Genomic DNA, 20,822 nt, shown 5'->3' with positions numbered 1-20,822 from the left:
ATCATGCAACATAACATCCTCATAACGTCAAGGGTCCTGAGTGAACACGTTCCTTTGGATCCCTGAGACATTTCATTCTATATCTTGCGGGCTGACTGCAGCGTTGTCTTTAAGAAAAAAAATACAAATCCAGTTTGTTTTTTTTATTTCTCACCCAATCACAATAATTTTTTTATGATAAACAATGCATAACTCGTACATATTAGGCGTCAAATGATTTTTTTCTGCTTATGGCATCGGTGTATTTCAGTTTGATTGGTGCTTCTCAATGAGAGAAGCAAGCCCAAATAAACCAAATGACATTTGTCAGAAGCCCAACAGAATCGTGATGACTTAACACTCCTGATGTTGTGAGGATGACAACATAAACATTTTCACATTTAGGCTTCCCTAAAAACAGTGAAATTTTCAACAAGTCTTGTAAGAAATCCGTCAGCCAAGAGCATTTCTAAAGGGCTCTTTTGTTCTTGGTATAGGAAATGTCCATATAACATGAAAAATTAACCATATATATTTGCTTAAATACGTATCCATTCATCTTTTAAAACACCAATTAGACAATAAATAGGTACAAAAAAATCATTTATTGCAAAATGTTTACAAACATTACAATGACATAAGACCCATGTACATGATTCGCTAATAGGTAATTTTTAAAAATTGAGGCAATATGTGTGAAAGTTTCAAAATGTGTGGCATGTGGGCAAACTCCTGAATTTCAAATTTACCACCACATTCTTGCGTTGCAATCTGCAAAACAACAATGTTAGGATGATAATTAATATTATATGAAGAAAATAATTTCATGGATTCATCAAAAAAATATTTGGACGATTATACAACTAAACACATTCTGGAACACTTTTGATACATGTATCTACTGTAATATAAACCATTCAGAGTATTTTTGAAAAGTAGGTTAAAGTTCAAATTAAAAAAAGGGGCCCTAATATTTTAAACAACGTCTTATGACAATCAGTGCACATGCTAAATATCATAGCCCAAACCCCTGAAATGTCGAAAATAGCGCAGGGGCCCCTTTATCCAGTTTGGTTCCCAGTCAATTTGTCCGGATATGTGAAGCATCCGGATATCTGAATCACCAGTTCAACAAGACAGAATAAAATTTTAAAATTTCGTTCCGATGAAAAATCGTCCGGATACTGAAGCATCCGGATATCTGGCGTCCGGATATCTGAAGGTCCACTGTATATCGGCATTAGGAACTGTTTTGAAAAGCAAATTAAGGACAAGTAAAAAGGTCACCAGGTTGGTAATTATGGTATGTTACAAATCCCATAGTGTGCAATACAATACCAAAACATCTTATCCATTTCTCTCACATGTACATTTCTCGAGTTATAAGGTGTGAAAGATGGACTGACAAGAGTAGGGTTAAGTGACCCCTAAGTGTGCTCTGCCTTATATATGATATTGAAATGGCACTTACTCTGAGAGACGTATTGGTACAACCCAAAAATCCCCCGGCAAGCCATCAAGGGGTAAGTAGGGAACTAAAAGTTCAACTGGTGTATAAGGCTTCAGAGTGTTGCATGCATCAACTACCTGCGTTACAATAGCCAATATAAAGTAACAAAAAACAAAAAATAGTTTTTATAAATTATAAATAATGTTATCTATTCGAATATAAGGGCTAAGAATAACTGAGAAAAATGTAATTGTTTTTATTCATACTCTATTTAGTTCCATGGCAAAGGTGGAGCCAATTTGAAAATTGGAAAATGTTGAAAGCATAATAAAGCTTGTGAATTTTCTTCAAGGTGAAGTTTTGTCGGGTTGTTCAAACCATCTTTGATTGAAAATATACAGGCAGAGTTTAAAATACACCTGCTAAGTTGAATCAATAAAAATATAAAAATGTACACATGTTCACACTTTTTTCGGCTTCACTTATATTGATCAAAAAAAGAAGAGGTTATAGTTAAATTGATAACAAAAATCAGGCATCACTTTTTCAAGATTTTTTTCGCAACAATATTAATATGCAAGCGACATTTTTTCCCATCTGTTTGAACAAATAGGTTTTGATAAACAGAGACACTAAAAGTTAAAAAACGAAGATGATGAAATTGTGCATAAAAATAAATTCGTTAGCCAAGGCCTTTTTGAGCAGAGATGTTTAACAACAAAACAATGTACCCTTTTTGCCTGGTTTCCAGTATTTTGAAATAGGAACAAAATCACACAAATCCCTGACAATTAAATTGGACGTAGAAATGCGTCTAGAACAGTTGGTATTGAATTCTGGGTAAAGTTGTTGAAATTTGCCCAGTTCTGTGACAGTGCGGATTTTAGAACATTCTGTTGATTGACCTATTCCAACAAACAGAAATTTATTATTTAGTTACTTGTCTTAATTCTAAACGATCAATTTTTTTAAAAAATAGAAGAAATCATACGTTGTGTGATTGCTAATTTTACATCTGGACTATTTATGAACCTGCCTAAGGTAGGAGACTGTTGGTGTTGAAGAACTAGATTTACTAGTAGTCGTAGAATGACTATTTGTTGTTTCTGTTGATGTGATAGTTGGTTTACTTGTGGTTGCTGTTGTTGTCGATGGTGAGTTTGTTGTTGTGGGTAGAGTGGTGGTTGTTGTTGTTGAAGGTAATGTGGTTGTTGTTGTGGATGTTGTCGTCGTAATAGTTGCTGTTGAAGGTTGTGTTGTAGCCTTTGTAGTCGTAGAAACTTAAGTAAAAGAAATATATGAGCTTTATTATCGTAAGGAATTTTTTTCATTCCATAAAGCTATTCAATTAAAAAGCCACACTGAAGAACAAACTATATCGAGGAGCTTTTAAGTCTCCTGAGAAGTTTCATATGACATTGAAATTCTTTACTATAGCATTTTTATGGATTAAATAATATAATGATTAACAAAAATGTGTTCAATACATAAAAACGTATTTATCGTAATTTAAAAAATGGAAATAGTTATCCCCTCTCCTTGAAAAAAGTTTCAAACATGGTTTTTATTATAATATCAAAATAATTTACTTAAACGAATATCAAATTCCCCAAAATTAACTGAAGTTCAAATAAATACTCTACCGGCGTGGCAAGAACATGGGTCTCCTTGATGGAATACAGAAACTGTTGTAGTATGAAAAATAAAAAAAAAACATGAATGATTATTCCAAAAGCAATAACAAATTTTGCGAAATGTCTGGATTGAAAATAATAATAATGCCTTCTGCTTAAGCACAAAAAGCTCTTAAATTCTAAAACAATTAAAATTAACAAAATGAAATCTCATTTATATATTTATTGTTTATTGACAAGTCGATCAACAAGTGTAATATTTAATTTGTGCAAGGTATTTAAAAATATTTATTATTTATCATTAACTGTTTGATCAAGATATCTAAGAAGCCAAATGAAATAAATTTGCTGACTGATTTGATGGAATGATACCTTTTTTAAAAATCCATCCCTCAGGCAAATCAAATTTTGCTCTCTCAAACCAATAAGCAGTTGAGATTACAAATATATGCAGAAGTTTCAACATTTTGAATTAGATTGAATGATGCCCTTTTTAGGTCACCTGAGTAAACTCAGGTGACCTATTGCTATCTGCTTTCGTCCGTCGTCGTGTGTCGTGCGTCGTCCGTCGTGCGTTAACATTTGAACATTTTCAGCTTCTTCTCTGCAACCACTGAACCAATTTCAACCAAATTTGGCATCTATGGGTGAAGGGGAACAAAAATTGTGAATTTCATGATCCCTGCCCCCCTGGGGCCTGAGGGGTGGGGCCAAAACCACTAAAATTAATGCAATCTTTAAAAATCTTCTTCTTTACTCCTGGACATCAAGCAGTCAAACTGTTTGCATGATTGTAATCAGCAATGAGTCCTCTACCAAAATTGTGAAATTCATGGCCCTGGGGTCAGGGGTTCTAGTGCTAGGGCGGGGCTAAATAAGTAGGTAGTGAAAATGCATTATTTCTTTGAAAATCTTCTTCTCTGCTCCTGGGTATTAAATAAACCAACTAAGTACATAGTTATGATGAGCAAGAGTGCCTCTACCAAAATTGTGAATTTTATTGCCCCAGGGTCAGGGGATCTGGTGTTAGGGCGGGGCTCTATTGATTATATATAGTGAAAATACATGATTTCTTTGAAAATCTTCTTCTCTGCTCCTAGGTATTAAATAAACTAACTAAGTGCATAGTTATGATGAGCAAGAGTGCTTTTACCAAAATTGTTAATTTTATGGTACCAGGGTCAGGGTTTCTGGTGTTAGGGCGGGGCTCTATTGATTATATAGTGAAAATACATGAATTCTTTGACAATCTTCTTCTCTGCTCCTGGGTATTAAATAAACTAAGTACATAGTTATGATGAGCAAGAGTGTCTCTACTAAAATTGTGAATTTTATGGCCCCAGGGTCAGGGGTTCTTGTTTTAGGGTGGGGCTGAAATAATTACATATAGTGAAATGCCTGAATTCTTTAAACATCTTATCCTTTCCCTCTGGTTAATATACTAATGATCTAATAACATATTAAAGGCCAGGGTTTATTTTATTTTCAGTATAACAAATCCTCCGCTCAAGGTTTTGAATTTTCAGAAAAAATATAAAAAGAATTCTTTCCGATGTCAAATTTGAGGCGAGATCGAGATTTCAAATTTACGAACTCGCACTTCCGGTTTTAAGATGAAACGGCGGGTAAATAAAGCTAGATCTGAGAAGATAGCTTGGTTTAGTGTAAAATTCATCGATACGAGTGCCATTCAAAACGTTTCACCCGTTCAAAGGACAAATAAAATGCTGACCACTTTGCTGCACAATGAAATGCTGGTGAGATAATTATGTATTCGTTTCAAAAGTATCTGTCTGTAAATTATTTTCCTCCCCCAGGTTTTAAACTGCTCGTGGTAGCTATTGCATATTGCCAGCGACATTGTTTAGGTCTCTGTTATAGCTTACAGTCTAAGCATCATTCTTCAGAAAAGGGTTGCTTATGCATCAGATGTAATGAATAAAACTATGGGAGAAGTTAAGTCCATTTGAGGAAGAAATAAACAATAACCTGAAGAAATATAAAAAAAATTCAACTATTAAAAGGCAAGAATATACAAATATATACAGGCATGTAGTATCATTTGTATCAGCCAGAAAAATTATTTTACACTTAATTGATAAAATGTTCACCCTACTCCCCAATACTCCGTCTGTTTTATGATAGGAATTATAATTTTAGGCATCAAGTAAATTTTAGAACAATGTCTACACATTCACCTAACATATATTAAAAAAAATAAAGATATATTGAAAGACTTTTAAAGAATTCATTTTTAAAAATATATTTTGACCAATATCACTAAATTTATATAACTGGCCCAAACTAGCAGATGGTGAAATAAGCAATTAAATGTTCTACTTTCCTATTTGTGAGCAATACTAAGCATTATTTGTCCAGTGGTAAGGAGCCTATTAGAATAGCATAAAATAAAATTGTACAAATGTTAATAATTGATTTATCAAAATTTTTTTTAGATTTCCTTCTCCATCGGGACTTTTTTATTCCCATGTTCATAACTAAACCTAAACATAAAAAAATGCTGGCCTTATAATGAAGAAAGGGGCCTCTTTCAAAATAGATAATTTCAGGGCCGCTGGGTCAGGGGTACCAGGGGGTACTTTGACTAAAAATAAATTAATGCTTTGAAATCTGCCCTTTGATAAGCAATGGTGCCTCCTTCAAAATTTGTGAATTTCATGGCTTTTGGATTAAAACACGAATCAAATACAATCACTGGAAAGTTGTTACATGATACTCAAGTGACCTATAAGGCCCGTGGGCTTCTTGTTATTTAATTTCATCACTAAAAAAATCAAATTTGCCCTAAGCAAACAAATAAGCAGTTTACAAATACAGATGTTTCGACATTTTCCCCCAAAAGGAGAGAAAAAAAATTAAATGATTTTAACAGTACAATCGATTGCAAATAAAAAGCAACCCAAACCACCTAATTTGATAATAATGTAGAAGTAGAAACCGTCCAGACAATTTGTAACAACTGGAGAGATATCACTTTATTCTCTATACCAAGCAAGAACTAGATAATTATGAAAAGAATTTAGAACACAACGATGGACAACAAGTAAAGAAAAGAACTTGCAGGCTTCAGAAAAAGAAAGAGCTGCTGTTATCAAATGTTTTAATAAAAAAACGTAATAGAACAATGCACAGAATTGCAAAGACAACTCATCATAAACTTCAATGACTTTTAGAAAGTTTCTGACATTATTCAAATAGACAGTTTATGGAAGATCCTAAGGCACTTTGGTATGCCATCTGAATTATTTGACCTAATGAAGGCATTTTATTCAGATTTTAAATGTTCTATTTGTAGCTTTTCAAATACAAGCCTTCTTTTGAAATCAGGAGTAAGACAAGGATGGTTGATGCTAGTCATACTATTTATCACAGCAGTAGACTGGGTAATAAATTAACGCACGGTGAAGATAGCATAGGGAAGATACTACAGGTGAAGACTTTTCAGTAATCTAGCAGATTTCGATTATGCAGATGACCTGGCTTTACTCTCTCATCTGGAAACACTTATGCAACGAAAAACGCCCAATTTACAAATAAATGCCAGCAAAATCAGTTTAAACATCAACAAAAAGAAAATTTAATTTAAGTTCTTATATACAAAAAGGCCAACGAACATACAACTATTAGAACATTTATAAGAACACATCATATTTCACATATCTAGGAAGTGTGGTGACATCAGGTAACGGTGCTGAGAGTGATATAATAGCAAGATTAAGTAGAGCAGGAAAAAAAGTCAACCAAAAACAACATGGGGGCGAAAAGTAAAAAAGAAATGACGAAAATGAATCATATCTGGGGAAAAGTTGAGAGGACTTCCAAGAAAAGAGAGGAAAGGGAATCCCTAGCCCTTGCACTATTTGCCATTGGGTGCAACAAGGACTAGATAGGTAGGTAGGGAGGTACAATGTAGAAACATCCTGTGGAATTCCTGCTCAAAATTAAAGAATGTGGTATGTGAAGGCTCTAGTGATTGCTTTGAAAAGTAGTCCAGCGATCCCATCAAGTACTAGTAAGCCCTTCTAATTCAGCATTTTGAAAACAAAGCCAATGCCTTTCTGCACTTTTCATTCAAAGCATGTACTATACAATTAGTGCTGTTCAATATCAGTATGAAAGTTTACCCATAAAAATAGTTTCAAATATCAAAGTGTCACTTCTAACATCAGAACTAATAATTATGCAATGGATCATTAGAATTTTACCATACAAATGGCTGATCAAGTTTTCCAAACAACGTACGCCCCGATCGTTGTGTTGTAAAATATTATTCAGTTCCCGCCATACTGAAATAAATAAGTTAGAAGAATTGGTCAGATTTCGTATATATGATCGATATTGTATGCAATGCATAAAAAGTTGCAATTTATATATGATAGGTAGATCTTCAAAGATACGTGAAACTTTATATTCTATACTGATGTACTAGTATTAAGTTATAAAGAATAAAGAAAAACGACATGAACATTAACACAAAAAGTTTGGAAACATACAGAGAAGCAAAACACTTAGATTATTTTCAAATTTGAAAGCCTCTGATTAATATAAGCTTTGTATAACAGAGCTTCAAAAATTTAAATCAATAAATTTCAAAAACAATACACCCATGAAAAATTTCATTAATTCCATTGAAATTTAAATTTACCGCTTGTATGAGAGTGGCAGATCTGAGCAGTCGGTCTAACAGCCTGTTGGTAGTCCAGTAGGTGTGCCAAAGCACCTAAAAATACCCCATATCAGTCAACACAATGCAAATATTCATACTACTCATACACAACAAACAAGGAATAAGCTTATCTCGATTATGAAGTAATTGTTAACAATCAGTTTAAGGTTCATAAACCCTGTGCTTACCCGTATAAAATGTTGCTTGAATCTTAATGATTTTCCAAAAGAAATGTCTTTTACAAGAGAAATACGAACAATTATAGCAAAGCTTGCGGGACAAAATTGGACAAAAAGACTTCAACTTGGCAAATCTATTCAGAAATAATAGACATTTAAATCATTAGGAGTAATCTCTCTTATCAGAGTATCGATGAAGGCTGATTTGTGAATTTTAGAGTAATAGTGTTCGTATTATGTAAGTAGACCGATGTAAATGATATTTTTTTTTCAAAATTTTGTATACTAGTATTAAAAAAAATACAAATTTTAAAGTCTTGAAATAGTGATTTATTGATTGAATGCATATTCTTTAACGTCCCTCTCGAGAATTTTTCACTCATGTGGAGATGCCACCACATGCCGGTGGAGAGTTCCAAATTATGTCCTATGCACGGCACTTAGGGCAGCGAGGGATCTTTTTCGTGTCAGCACCTACTGCGAAACGGGACCTCGGTTAATACGGTCTCATCCGAAGGAACAGTCTCCATGTCCCGCAATGGGATTCGAACCCGCGATGTAAGGATAAACTCTTCACCTCTTTACCTCGCGACTCTAGAGTAGACACTCTAACCACTGCACCACGCGGTCGACTTTTGAAATAGTGATTGTTTCCATTTTCAAATTCAGGTAATAGAGATGTTGTAATACATGTACCTCTATATGGAGAGCTATGTTGATATCTCACACAGTCCATAGTTGTGTAATCTGAAATCAAAGAAATTAAAATATAAGTAGTGAAATGATGAATATTAGTTTAAACTGACGAGCATTGATCTCTATCTGTTTAGTTTTAGTCTGTGTTTTGTTTATTTTCCGTTATAAATTATTGCTTGTTACCTTCTGACTCATGATAAAAATAAGTGGTTCATTGGGTCGGTAGGATGGAGGAAACACTTTTTTAAAAATTAAAAAAACTAACATGATGTTAAAATATTTATTAAGGCTATGAGAAAACTCAGAAATAAATAGAAAAAATAATTGTTTTCTGGAGGTTGAAAAAACTATTGAGTTGAGTCATTTAAAGTCAGTCTAGAGAGGCAAACTATTTTTGTTAAAAATCGCCTCGGTAATTTGCCTTTATTGTTACAATACAGTCTGATTTTGCTTTTTGACATTACCATTCTAGAGCTAATTTTAGGGCTGTATTATTATAGACTTTGCCTTATTAACGTACATATACATAATCTTACCTGTAAAACCCTCATAATGTAAATTAAATGCTTTAGTACAAGAGCACTTCTCATCCGTACCATTTGGAAAAAGAGCTGTAAGAAGAAAATGTAACAAGAACCCCAGGGGCCACATCTCTCACCTGAGCATTTTGGATAGGAAAAGCAGAAATCAGTACAGTATTGAAAAGTGTCAATATAAAAGAAGCCCGGGGGTTTGATTTGAGGACATTTGAATCTATACTCCCTAAGGATGTTTACGAATTAATATGACACTTATAATGGCTTTGCTACTCTTAAGATGGAAATTTCTATTGATATATCCTTTATATTTCCTTGTATAACTATATATATGGCCCCTCTTATGATCCCTCTATTAACCTGAAGGTTCATGATGTGAACAATATCTAAGGATGCTTTAATATGATTATCATCATACTTTTGTTCTTGAAAAGATTTTTCCTATGTATTATGAAAAACTTGAATCTATACTACCTGAGGATGCTTCCATATAAAAATGTCGAATCATGTCTTTGTTGTTCTTAAGAAGAAGATTTCTAAAGTGTTTTTCCTCGATGTAAAACTTTGATCACCTGTTGTGGCCTCACCCTATCCTCACTAGTCCTGATTTAAATAAACTTGAATGTATACACATTCCGAGAATGCCTCCTTGTTAATACACGTATGACCAATCACAGCTTTGTTGTTCTAGAGAATAAGATTTTTAAAGATTTTTCCTGATGAGTAGTAATTTTAGGCTCAAAAGTAATGAAGTGATTTATGATTAAATGTCCAGAGTTACAGGCATTTGGATGCACTGTCCAGACTATTCCAGCTATGTTGAAGTAATTAAGAGCAGAGTAATGTCTAGTGTGGTCAAGAATAAAAAGTCTTTAATGAGTGGAGCAATGGGAGCTATTGTTCGTAGAATCGGGAGCCGTGTATTGAGTTAAGGTCAAGCTAGGTTATGACAGTTTGATAAGGATTTGATAAAGATATATGTAGAGTTGGAGTTAGTTAATTAATAGGATGGAGCTAATGTTTTAGATAATCATCTATTGGAGCTAAGATTAGTATATAATAAGTGTGACATTTTTAGAAGGGGAGAGTGCTTTGCTAGGATTTAGACAGTACATATGCTAGCATAAATGTAACATCTTTCGTTTGTATTGTGCCTCCTCATTGTATATATGTAAATAAATTAGTACACTGTTTACTGACTTTTTATTGGATTTAGCATTACAAGGATTTATCAACCAAGGATATCTTAATTATAATTGGATATATACTCAGTGGAATTAAAAAGTTATAATTGCTCGGTCACCTCCGTGACATATTTTTGGTGTCAGAAGTGGGATTCCAGCATTCACTTGAACTGGAAGTCTATTAGAACCTGTGTCTTTTTAGCTCACCTGAGCCGAAGGCTCAAGTGAGCTTTTCTGATCACATTGTGTCCGTCGTCCGTCCGTCCGTCTGTCCGTCCGTCTGTCCGTCCGTAAACTTTTCACATTTTCGACTTCTTCTCAAGAACCACTGGGCCAATTTTGACCAAACTTGGTACAAAGCATGCTTGGGTTAAGGGGAATTTAAATTGTTAAAATGAAGGGCCAAATCCCTTCACAAGGGGAGATAATCAAGAAAAGACAAAAATAGGGTGGGGTCACTAAAAAATCTTCTTCTCAAGAACCACTGGGCCAGAAAAGCTGAAACTTATGTGGAAGCATCCTGGGGTAGTGTAGATTCTAAATTGTTCAAATCATGACCCCTGGGGATTGGGTGGGGCCACAATGGGGAATCAAAGTTTTACATAGAAATATATAGGAAAAATCTTTAAAAATCTTCTTCTCAAGAATCAGCTCAGTGGGCCAGAAAAGCTGAAACTTATGTGGAAGCATCCTGGGGTAGTGTAGATTCTAAATTGTTCAAATCATGACCCCCGGGGATTGGGCGGGGCCACAATGGGGAATCAAAGTTTTACATAGAAATATATAGGAAAAATCTTTGAAAATCTTCTTCTTAATAACCACTGGGCCAGAAAAACTGAAACTTATGTGAAAGTATCCTTGGGTAGTGTAGATTCTAAATTGTTCAAATCATGACCCCCGGGGATTGGGCGGGGCCACAATGGGGAATCAAAGTTTTACATAGAAATTTATAGGAAAAATCTTTAAAAATCTTCTTCTCAAGAACCACTGGGCCAGAAAAACTGAAACTTATGTGAAAGCATTCTTGGGTAGTGTAGATTCTAAATTGTTCAAATCATGACCCCAGGGGATTAGGCGGGGCCACAATGGGGAATCAAAGTTTTATATAGAAATATATAGGAAAAATCTTTAAAGAACCACTGGGCCAGAAAAGCTGAAACTTATGTGGAAGCATCCTGGGGTAGTGTAGATTTCAAATTGTCTAAATTATGATCAGTGGGGTAGGGTGGGGTCACAATATGTATTACAAGGGGGAAATCTAGTAAAGAACAGAATGGTCAAAGCTTCTCAGGTGAGCGATGTGGCCCATGGGCCTCTTGTTCAAAATTGGATTATTGTGTTTGTGCTTGAAAGAATTTAATATTCATTGGATTAATTTGTGAACATTCATTGGATTAATTTGTGAATTCTGTTAAAAATGGGAAGAAAAGGAAGACAAAGTAGTGTATCTCCGATTTCGTCACCTAGGATGTTCACCAGTCAGCGAGAAGCTACCGATAATAGAACAGAGTCAAAATCTCATGTTACACCATCCAAATTCTATGGAGATGTAGGAGATGATTTCGAGAGTTGGATCAAAACATTTGAAAGGATAAGTCGTGCTAACAAATGGAGAACTGAGAGGAAAATTGAAATGCTACCTGCATATTTGAGAGGCCGTGCAGCTGATTTTTATGAAGATTTAGATCAAGATGTCCAAGAGGATTTTGATAAGTTACTTGATCGCATGAAGGAGAGATTTTGTCCAAAAGAGTTGCAGAGAATGTATTACACAGAATTATTTCAAAGAAAACAGCTAGCTCGAGAAAATGTTGAAGATTATGGAAGTGCTATTTTGAAGTTGGCTAGACGTGCACATGGAGGAGTTTCTCTAGATGAACATGACAGGCTTGTCATGGAGCATTTCTTGCAAGGTGTACGTCCTGAGCTACGTCGTTATGTCATGATGGCAGATCCTCAAAGTTTTGAACAGGCTTTTAGAATTGCAAAAAGAGAAGAATGTAACGAGCAACTAATAATGAGTAGCCAACCAGAACCTGCTAAAGTCAACGTAGTTGCAAACGAAATGAAAGTTATTATGGATTCTTTTGAGAAGATGACAGGGAAGTTGGATAATATTGCAGGAAAGTTAGATGGTCTTAATTTTGCATCAATGAAACGTGTGGGACCTACTCGCCATGTTCCACCTCAAGGCAGTTATGAGTCAAGAAATCGTCAGATAAGACGTTGTTATAATTGTGGACGAAATAATCACCTTGCCAGAGAATATCGATTTTCAACAAGCACCCCAAGAAAATTTGTAAGGATTCCGCAGCGTACAGGTTTAAACTAAAACAGACCTCCTTAGGAGAGGGTAAGGCGGTCATCAGTGAAAAAGAAAATGCCTCTGACAAAAGGATTTTATGTAAAAACAGTGATGAAACAAAATGTGAAAAAAGAAAATGTGAAAATATTGTGAAAGTACCTTCTTTAGTTAAAGGTGATTACCAGGGAATACAAATAAAAGGGGAAATTTTGGAATTGATGCTGTTCTAATGCTGGATACAGGAGCCGTTGTTTCTTTGATCAGTGACAGATTTATTGGCCCAGAAATGAGAAATAAATTGACTTCGACAGACAGACGTATAGTATCAGCAACTGGTCAAGCTATTGATGTGATAGGCATTGTTGAGTGTGAAATTGAAGTTAACTGTGAATTTTTCAAACATAATGTCTACGTTGCAAGAAACCTTTGTTATGATGTGATTATTGGAACAGATATTTTGAAAAGTGTTGGTGCAGTTCTTGACATGGAGGATGGCTCAGTATATTGGAATGGAAATTATGTCAAGTTTTTGAGGGAAAATCGTAATGTTAGATGTTCTGTTCATTTGGCTGAAACAATTGAAATTCCTGAAAGATCCCAAGTAGTGTGTAATGCAAGAGTCAGTCCAGAATTTTATGGAAAAATTGGAATTGTGGAGCCTAAGAGCGATTTTATGGAGAAGTATAGTGTTATGCCAGCAAGAGTATTAAGCAGAGCGTGTGAATTGATGGCAGTTACAGTTGTAAATTCATCAAGTCAACCTGTGATTCTACATGAAAAAGTGAATATTGGAAGTTTCTGTGAAGTGTGTGAAATTCACGACAATGATGCAGTCAATGAAATACAAGAGAAAGAAAAGGAGAGAAGAGACATTTTGAAGGATCTAAATATAGATGTAGAAAAAATGTCCGAAGAACAGAAAAAGGAAGTCAGAAAATTATTTAGCGAATATCTTGATGTTTTCGCAAAGGATGATCATGATTTAGGAGAAACAAGTTTAGTCAATCATCAAATTGACACGGGAGATGCTCACCCTATAAAACAGCGACCTTATCCAATACCATTTGCACAGAAAGAAGAAGTAAGGAAACAGATTAAGAGTATGCTAGAAAAAGAAGTTATAAGACCTTCAAGTAGTCCATGGGGATCACCTGTAGTGTTGGTGAAGAAGTCCGATGGAAGTTATAGGTTTTGCATAGATTATAGACGAGTGAATGCAGTCACTAGGAAGGATGTGTATCCCTTGCCTAGAATAGATGAGATGTTAGAAGTTTTTCAGAAAGCGAAGTATTTTTCTGTCATGGATGTATTAACAGGTTATTGGAATGTACCTGTATGTGAAGAGGATAAAGAGAAAACTGCATTTGTAACGTCGGAAGGATTATATGAGTTTAATTGTCTCCCGTTTGGATTGTGCAATGGTCCTAGTACATTTCAGAGGTTAATGGATTTGGTTTTATCAGGAATACAGTGGAAAATGGCGTTGGCATATATTGATGATATCATAGTTTTCTCAAATACATTTGAAGAGCATATTGAAAGATTGGAGGAAGTATTCAGGAGATTAAAGGGAGCAAATTTAAGATTGAAGAGAAGAAAGTGTTCGTTTTTCAAAAGTGAAGTGGAATTTCTCGGACATATTATATCATCAGAAGGAGTGAAAGCAGATCCTAAGAAGGTAGAAGCTGTGCGTAACTTTCCAACACCAACTTCCATAAGATTTTTAAGAGCATTCCTGGGACTGGCTTCATATTACCGCAAATTTATTCCTAACTTTGCGAAGATTGCAGGTCCGTTAAATAAACTTTTACACAAGGAGACATTGTTTTCCTGGGATCAGAAGTGTGAAGAAGCTTTTCAAAAATTGAAAGAGTTGATGACTATTGCTCCAATGTTGTGTTTTCCTGATTTTGAAAAACCATTCAAACTCAGTACTGATGCCAGTGATCAAGGTTTGGGAGTAGTTCTTTCACAAGAAACTGATGTTGGAGAGCGTCCTATTGCATATGCCAGTAGAAGTTTGAAGAAAAGTGAATTAAACTACCCTACCATTGAAAAGGAAGCTTTAGCTGTTGTGTGGGGAATTGGAATATTTAGGCAGTATTTTTTTGGACATAAATTCACTGTCATTACAGATCATAATCCATTGCGTTGGCTTATGGGGATAAAGAATCCAAGTGGAAGATTAGCAAGATGGGCTTTAGCTATCCAGGAGTATGATTTTGAAATTCAATATAAACCTGGTAAGAAACATGGAAATGCTGATGGATTGTCGAGATGTGGGAGTGGAGAACCCAGAATAATGTCCTTAGAAGAGCTACCAGAAAAACTTCAATTAAAGAGTATAAGTGAAATGCAAATGAAGGATCCAAATTTACGAGATATTATTGACTACCTGAAAGATAATAAACTTTCAACAGACGAGGAGAGAGCTAGACGAGTTATGGCTTCTGTTTCATTTTATGAGCTAGTGGATGATGTGCTTTATCATATTTGGGCACCAGATGTTAAAGGAAAGCGTAAAGAAGTTAGAAGGAGATTAGTTATTCCAAGGACACTGATTGATGAAGTTTTAACGTGGTGTCACAATGACCATACAGCAGGACACCTGGCATTCCATAAAACTTATTATAAAATTCGATCGAGATTCTTTTGGGAAGGAATGTATAAAGACATAGATTTCTGGTGCAAATCATGCCTAAACTGTGCAAGTAGAAAAACACCTAAAGGGAGAAAACGAGCTCCAATGTTACCCATACCTGTTGATGGACCATTTGACAGAGTTGCGGTTGATGTTTTAGGACCATTACCACCAAGTTTGAAAGGCAATCGTTATATAGTAGTGTTTTCAGATTACTTGACAAGATGGGTAGAAGCATTTCCAGTATCAAATGCCGATGCGAAAACCACAGCAAAACTGTTCGTTGAAGAAATTATTTGTCGACATTCAGCTCCTCGTACATTACTTTCTGACAGAGGACGAAACTTCACTTCGAGTTTGATGAAGGAAGTATGTGATTTAGTGAATACAAAGAAGATATTTACAACTGCTTACCATCCTCAGTGCGATGGATTGGTAGAGAAATTCAATGACACTTTAACAACTATGCTGTCAATGTTTGTGAATGATCATCAGCGAGACTGGGATGTTTTTATTCCATATGTTTTATTTGCCTATAGGACAAGTATACAGGAAACTATTCAGGAAACACCATTTTATTTAGTTTATGGAAGGGATGCGCGATTACCAGTTGATGTGGCATTATCTGAACCAACTCGTAGATATACTGATGTGGACGAATACAAAAATGTTATATTGAATCGATTAAACGAGGCCTTCACTTTAGTGAAAAGTAATATAGAACTTGCCCAACAAAAGCAAAAACAACATCAGGACAAGAATGCGAAAGAACCAGAATTTAGTATTGGAGAAAGAGTATGGATTTACTTGCCTGTGACCAAACAAGGTCTTACTCACAAATTAATTCATCCTTGGAATGGACCACATCGCATAATAGAAAAAACCTCACCTGTGAATTTTAAAGTTGAAAGTTGTGATAACAAAAGAAGACAGCAGATTGTGCATGCAAACAGAATGAAGGCATTTGTTGATCCTGAAGATTTACCACCTAATCTGCGATTTAATGAAGAACATTCTGACAACGAAAGCGAATGTGGAGATGAGAATCAAGAGAATTATCCAAGTGATGAAAATAATTCAGAATTAGAAAATGCACAAAGAACAGTGTTAGAACCTGAAATAGTAGAAGTTTGTGATAAGTTATGGTCCAGGAATGATAAAGGGAGAGCAGAAGCTAAATTTTTTGTGAAATATAAAAATGATGAAAAAGAAAGTACATGGGTTGATTCTTCACTAGTTCCAGGAAATTTAATTGAGGAATTTGAAAGAAATTATAAAGGTCGAGGTGCTGCGTTTAGACAAAGAAAAAAATAAATTGGTGACACAGTGAATAAGTGTGCGGATTACTAGGATTGTGATTTTCATGTGAAATTGTGAATATGTTAGTTCAGAAGATGAAGATAATGGTGATTCAGATAAATTTGAAAGGAACCGTGACTTGTGTAATGTACATTAAGATGGACAGTGCTCCAAAACCATATGGATGGCTCCAAGTTTCATTGTGCAGTGCTCCCAAAACACATACATTTTGGAATTTGGCATTTGTCAGCCCAGGTCTATATATTGGACATTGGAAAGACAACAACTTAAACTGAAATTTACTTCCTTGTAGAACATTCAACTTATTACATGTATTATTATGGATTATTCTAAGAACTATTGTTCACTTTGTAACAGAGAATTTAAACACAGACGGAATTTATACAGACATAACAGAGAGTGTTATTCAAATGGACATTACGATCATCAGTGCCCTGTGACGACGTGCGGTAAAGTTTTCGGAAGAAAATATGCTTTAACACAGCACATGAAGAAGTACCACACTTATTATGATGAGCCTGAGCCAGTGTTTGTGACCATCAAGAACGACATGTACTCCGACATTTCAGATGAAGAAGAAGAGAATTTTGGAGAATTCTTTACAAATTATTATTCTCCTGTGAGCAACTAATCATTAACATCATTGGAGGAAACAATGGAAACTCTTATAAATCCAGAGGAAGACGAGCCTCAGAACCATGAAGTGAATCCTAACTATGAGGAAGAAGATGTGTCTGACCTTGAAGACCCTGAAAGTTCAGATGACCTTGAGCGGGAAGAAGAAGCAGAAGGACCAGATGACGACTTCAACCCCACCAAGACAGTGGAATTGATGTGTATAAACTTAACATTAAAACGATACCAACATACCTATGCAGATGGACATCAATCTATCGAAAGAGAGACTGGAATAAGTTATAGTAAAGGATTAATACCAGAAGAAATTGACTTTTCTGAAATTCCGACGAATATCATCAATGAAGTGCCAGAACATTTGAACAATTTGAGAAATCGTTTCGTGTCCGCTGAAATTTTGTGAATTCTCTCGTACTTCGTGTTGATGTGCCTTTGGACTAAATGACTTATTTTGGAATTGATAAATTATTCGCTTTGGATTAATATTTTTTATGAACAGTTCAACTTATAATCTGTGATACTATGGACAGCTCAATGCATTCTTATGAACAGTTAAATATTTTTTAAATTGTATAACTGATGTTACACTGTGTTGATATATGTTTAGTGGTTCATCTATTGATATATATTAGGGTTTGTTACTTAAGTAGGTGATGAAGAGATGCTCATGGGAAGATAATGATTTAAACTAATCAATGAAATTTAGATTTTACAATGGATTTTAAGGTGTATAGATTTGTTTTAGTAGGTTAGTTCTTTTTGATAAACGTTTCCATAATGTATTTACAGGACATGTTGTAGTTGTAGTGTTAATGTAATAGTAGTTGTAAACTGAGGACAGTTACTTAAAAAGAGGGGAAGGAATGATGAGTAGTAATTTTAGGCTCAAAAGTAATGAAGTGATTTATTATTAAATGTCCAGAGTTACAGGCATTTGGATGCATTGCCCAGACTAGTCAAGCTGTGTTAGGGTAATTAAAAGTAGAGCAGTGTCTAGTGTGGTCAAGAATAATGAGTCTTTAATGAGTGGAGCAATGGGAGCTATTGTTCGTAGAATCGGGAGCCGTGTATTGAGTTAAAGTCAAGCTAGGTTTTGACAGTTTGATAAGGATTTGATAAAGATTTATGTAGAGTTGGAGTTAGTTAATTAATAGGATGGAGCTAATGTTTTAGATAATCATCTATTGGAGCTAAGATTAGTATATAATAAGTGTGACATTTTTAGAAGGGGAGAGTGCTTTGCTAGGATTTAGACAGTACATATGCTAGCATAAATGTAACATCTTTCGTTTGTATTGTGCCTCCTCATTGTATATATGTAAATAAATTAGTACACTGTTTACTGACTTTTTATTGGATTTAGCATTACAAGGATTTATCAACCAAGGATATCTTAATTATAATTGGATATATACTCAGTGGAATTAAAAAGTTATAATTGCTCGGTCACCTCCGTGACATTCCTATGCATTTCAATAACTTTGACCCCCCCCCCCCTTTGTGGGCCCACCCTTTCCCCGGGAGTCTTGATTTGAACAAATTTGAATCTACACTACCCTAGGATCCTTCCTTGTACATGTGACCAAACACGGCTTTGCTGTTCTTTTGTGGCCCACTCTACCCTTAAAGGGCATGGTTTGAACACTACCCCATAATGATTCCACTTAAACATGTAGATTTTTTAAATAATGCCACATTTTCCCCAAAATCATAATTACTAGAATCTTTCCTTGGAAGAAGGCGTGGTGCTTCATTTGGATTGACCCAGATGATTAGTTACGCAAGAGCATGCTCTATGTATGAACAATTTCTTAGACAGGTAAATTATTGACAAGCAAGTTGGTGATACAAGAATATCAACAGTCTCGTTTAAAGTCATCATTTCGTAAGTTCTATGGTCGATACCATGACATTGTTTGTCAGCGAATACAATTCATCATTGAGTCAAATGATGACTGACGTTTTTCATAAAATTGTTAGTCCATTGCTTATACACTGAATTGACGACGGGTTTTTCCGTTATTTCCAGATCATGACAAGGAGCACACGGCGGATGTGACCGGTCAGCAGGGGATGCTCATTCCTCCATGGCACCTGATCCCACCTCTGATGTTTCGGGGATCCGTGTTTGCTCTGCTCCTAATTTGTATTGTTTTAGGGACTTTGATATTGAATCTTATTTGTTATCAACATCCTCCTTTGACAATCTTGAATTCCCTTTACCCAAGGATACTTTGTTGAAACTTTGGTTGAAATTAACCCAATGGATTTTCAGTAGAAAATGAAATGTGAAAAGTTTCCGACAATGACGACTACAACAGACAAATTTTGATCAGAAAACTTGAGGTACGTAATGTGAGTAACAGAGTTCAAAAAATGATACCTCCGCCTCCCATATAATTATAATGGCAAAGTCCATTTTTACTACGGAAGACTCGAAATAAGTGTCAGATCAAAAGGCAGAACAGAAGGTGCACAAAAGCACTATGTAATAAAGAATCTATGAAAGTATAATGAAACTTTATTCATTGATATAGGAATAGTTGCGATTAGAGATGAGCAACCCTCAATATTATTTTAAAAAATGGCAGTCTCAATGTCCTCTATGGAAAAAAAAAGCAAAATATGTGTCGAATCAGAAAAAGAAATCAAAAGTGCGCAATTGTACTATTGTAAGGCTGTGACAGTCTCATTAAATTTTATTCAGTGGTATAAAAGTATTTGCGGATAAGAGATCGATGCCTAAAAGTATAACAGACAGACTGCCCATCACTATACATCCCTCTAGGCCTGCTTTTCAAGTATAAATACATGTAATATTTTAGGGAGGAGCTAGATGTAGACTATGAATACCTATATTTACTTTATTTTAAGTTTTATAAGTTGTTCTTAAACATTTGTAGAATCGAATCCATTTATGTTTTTAAGTGGAAAGAGACATATATGACAAATATGACACATGAGGGGACCGGCTGGGGTTAATTGCACAATTATACTTTGTACACATGCATCATAGTAAAATTTTCTGTTTTAAAGGAACTATTTTACATCATAAATAAAATTTAATAAAATTAAGAATTCATTGGTTAAAATCCATTGTTAAAAATATTTTGTATAAACTCCATAAAAATGGGAAAAAGGCTTTAAGCAAAATACCCCTCGTTTCCAACTATCGTTGATGCCCTGGCATATACTCTACTAACAAGACAATGATTTATGAAATATCTACTGTATTTAAATTTCATAACTATAGCAAACATTCATACCTGCCATCTGTTTTATAGCTGTATCCCTGCTTAAGTGATGTGGATATCCAAGTCCAAAATAAAGAAATTTCCAAACTGGAGAAAGCGAAACAATACATTATCTTAAAATGATAACTCCCTCTCCGACGAGTTGAATTAAAGCATTTTCTTATGTTCGAAATATAAATATAAATAAGCATTTAAAAAAACAATCATCGACATTAAGATGTATAATTTTGTGTTCTGTTGGAACTTATTTCATTAGAGGTTGCTTTGCAATCCACTCATTTTCTGTTTGTCATTTCCACTGTTATTTGATACCTCAGAAAG

At 34.8% G+C, this 20,822-nt stretch overlaps 1 protein-coding gene across 1 annotated transcript; it reads right to left on the bottom strand.

The window, feature by feature from the left end:
• Positions 1-639: 639 nt before the first annotated feature.
• LOC134266036 (guanine exchange factor for Rac 30-like) lies at positions 640-20,583 on the bottom strand. Its single transcript, XM_062748266.1, has 10 exons — positions 20,514-20,583; positions 9,162-9,236; positions 8,626-8,676; positions 7,730-7,804; positions 7,290-7,370; positions 3,073-3,114; positions 2,506-2,709; positions 2,161-2,334; positions 1,451-1,497; positions 640-750 (listed from the first exon to the last, which is right to left on the bottom strand). The coding sequence occupies exons 1-10, from the start codon at positions 20,518-20,520 to the stop codon at positions 640-642; spliced, it is 867 nt and encodes a 288-aa protein (XP_062604250.1). The 5' UTR covers positions 20,521-20,583.
• Positions 20,584-20,822: the final 239 nt, after the last annotated feature.

Source organism: Saccostrea cucullata, unplaced genomic scaffold, assembly GCF_032062105.1.
Source record: "Saccostrea cucullata isolate Sc308-1 unplaced genomic scaffold, CSIRO_AGI_Scuc_v1 ctg10171, whole genome shotgun sequence".
In the NCBI taxonomy this organism is placed as follows: domain Eukaryota; kingdom Metazoa; phylum Mollusca; class Bivalvia; order Ostreida; family Ostreidae; genus Saccostrea; species Saccostrea cuccullata.
The sequence above is the reverse complement of the archived record's forward strand: the minus strand, read 5'-3'. Positions and strand labels throughout refer to the sequence as shown.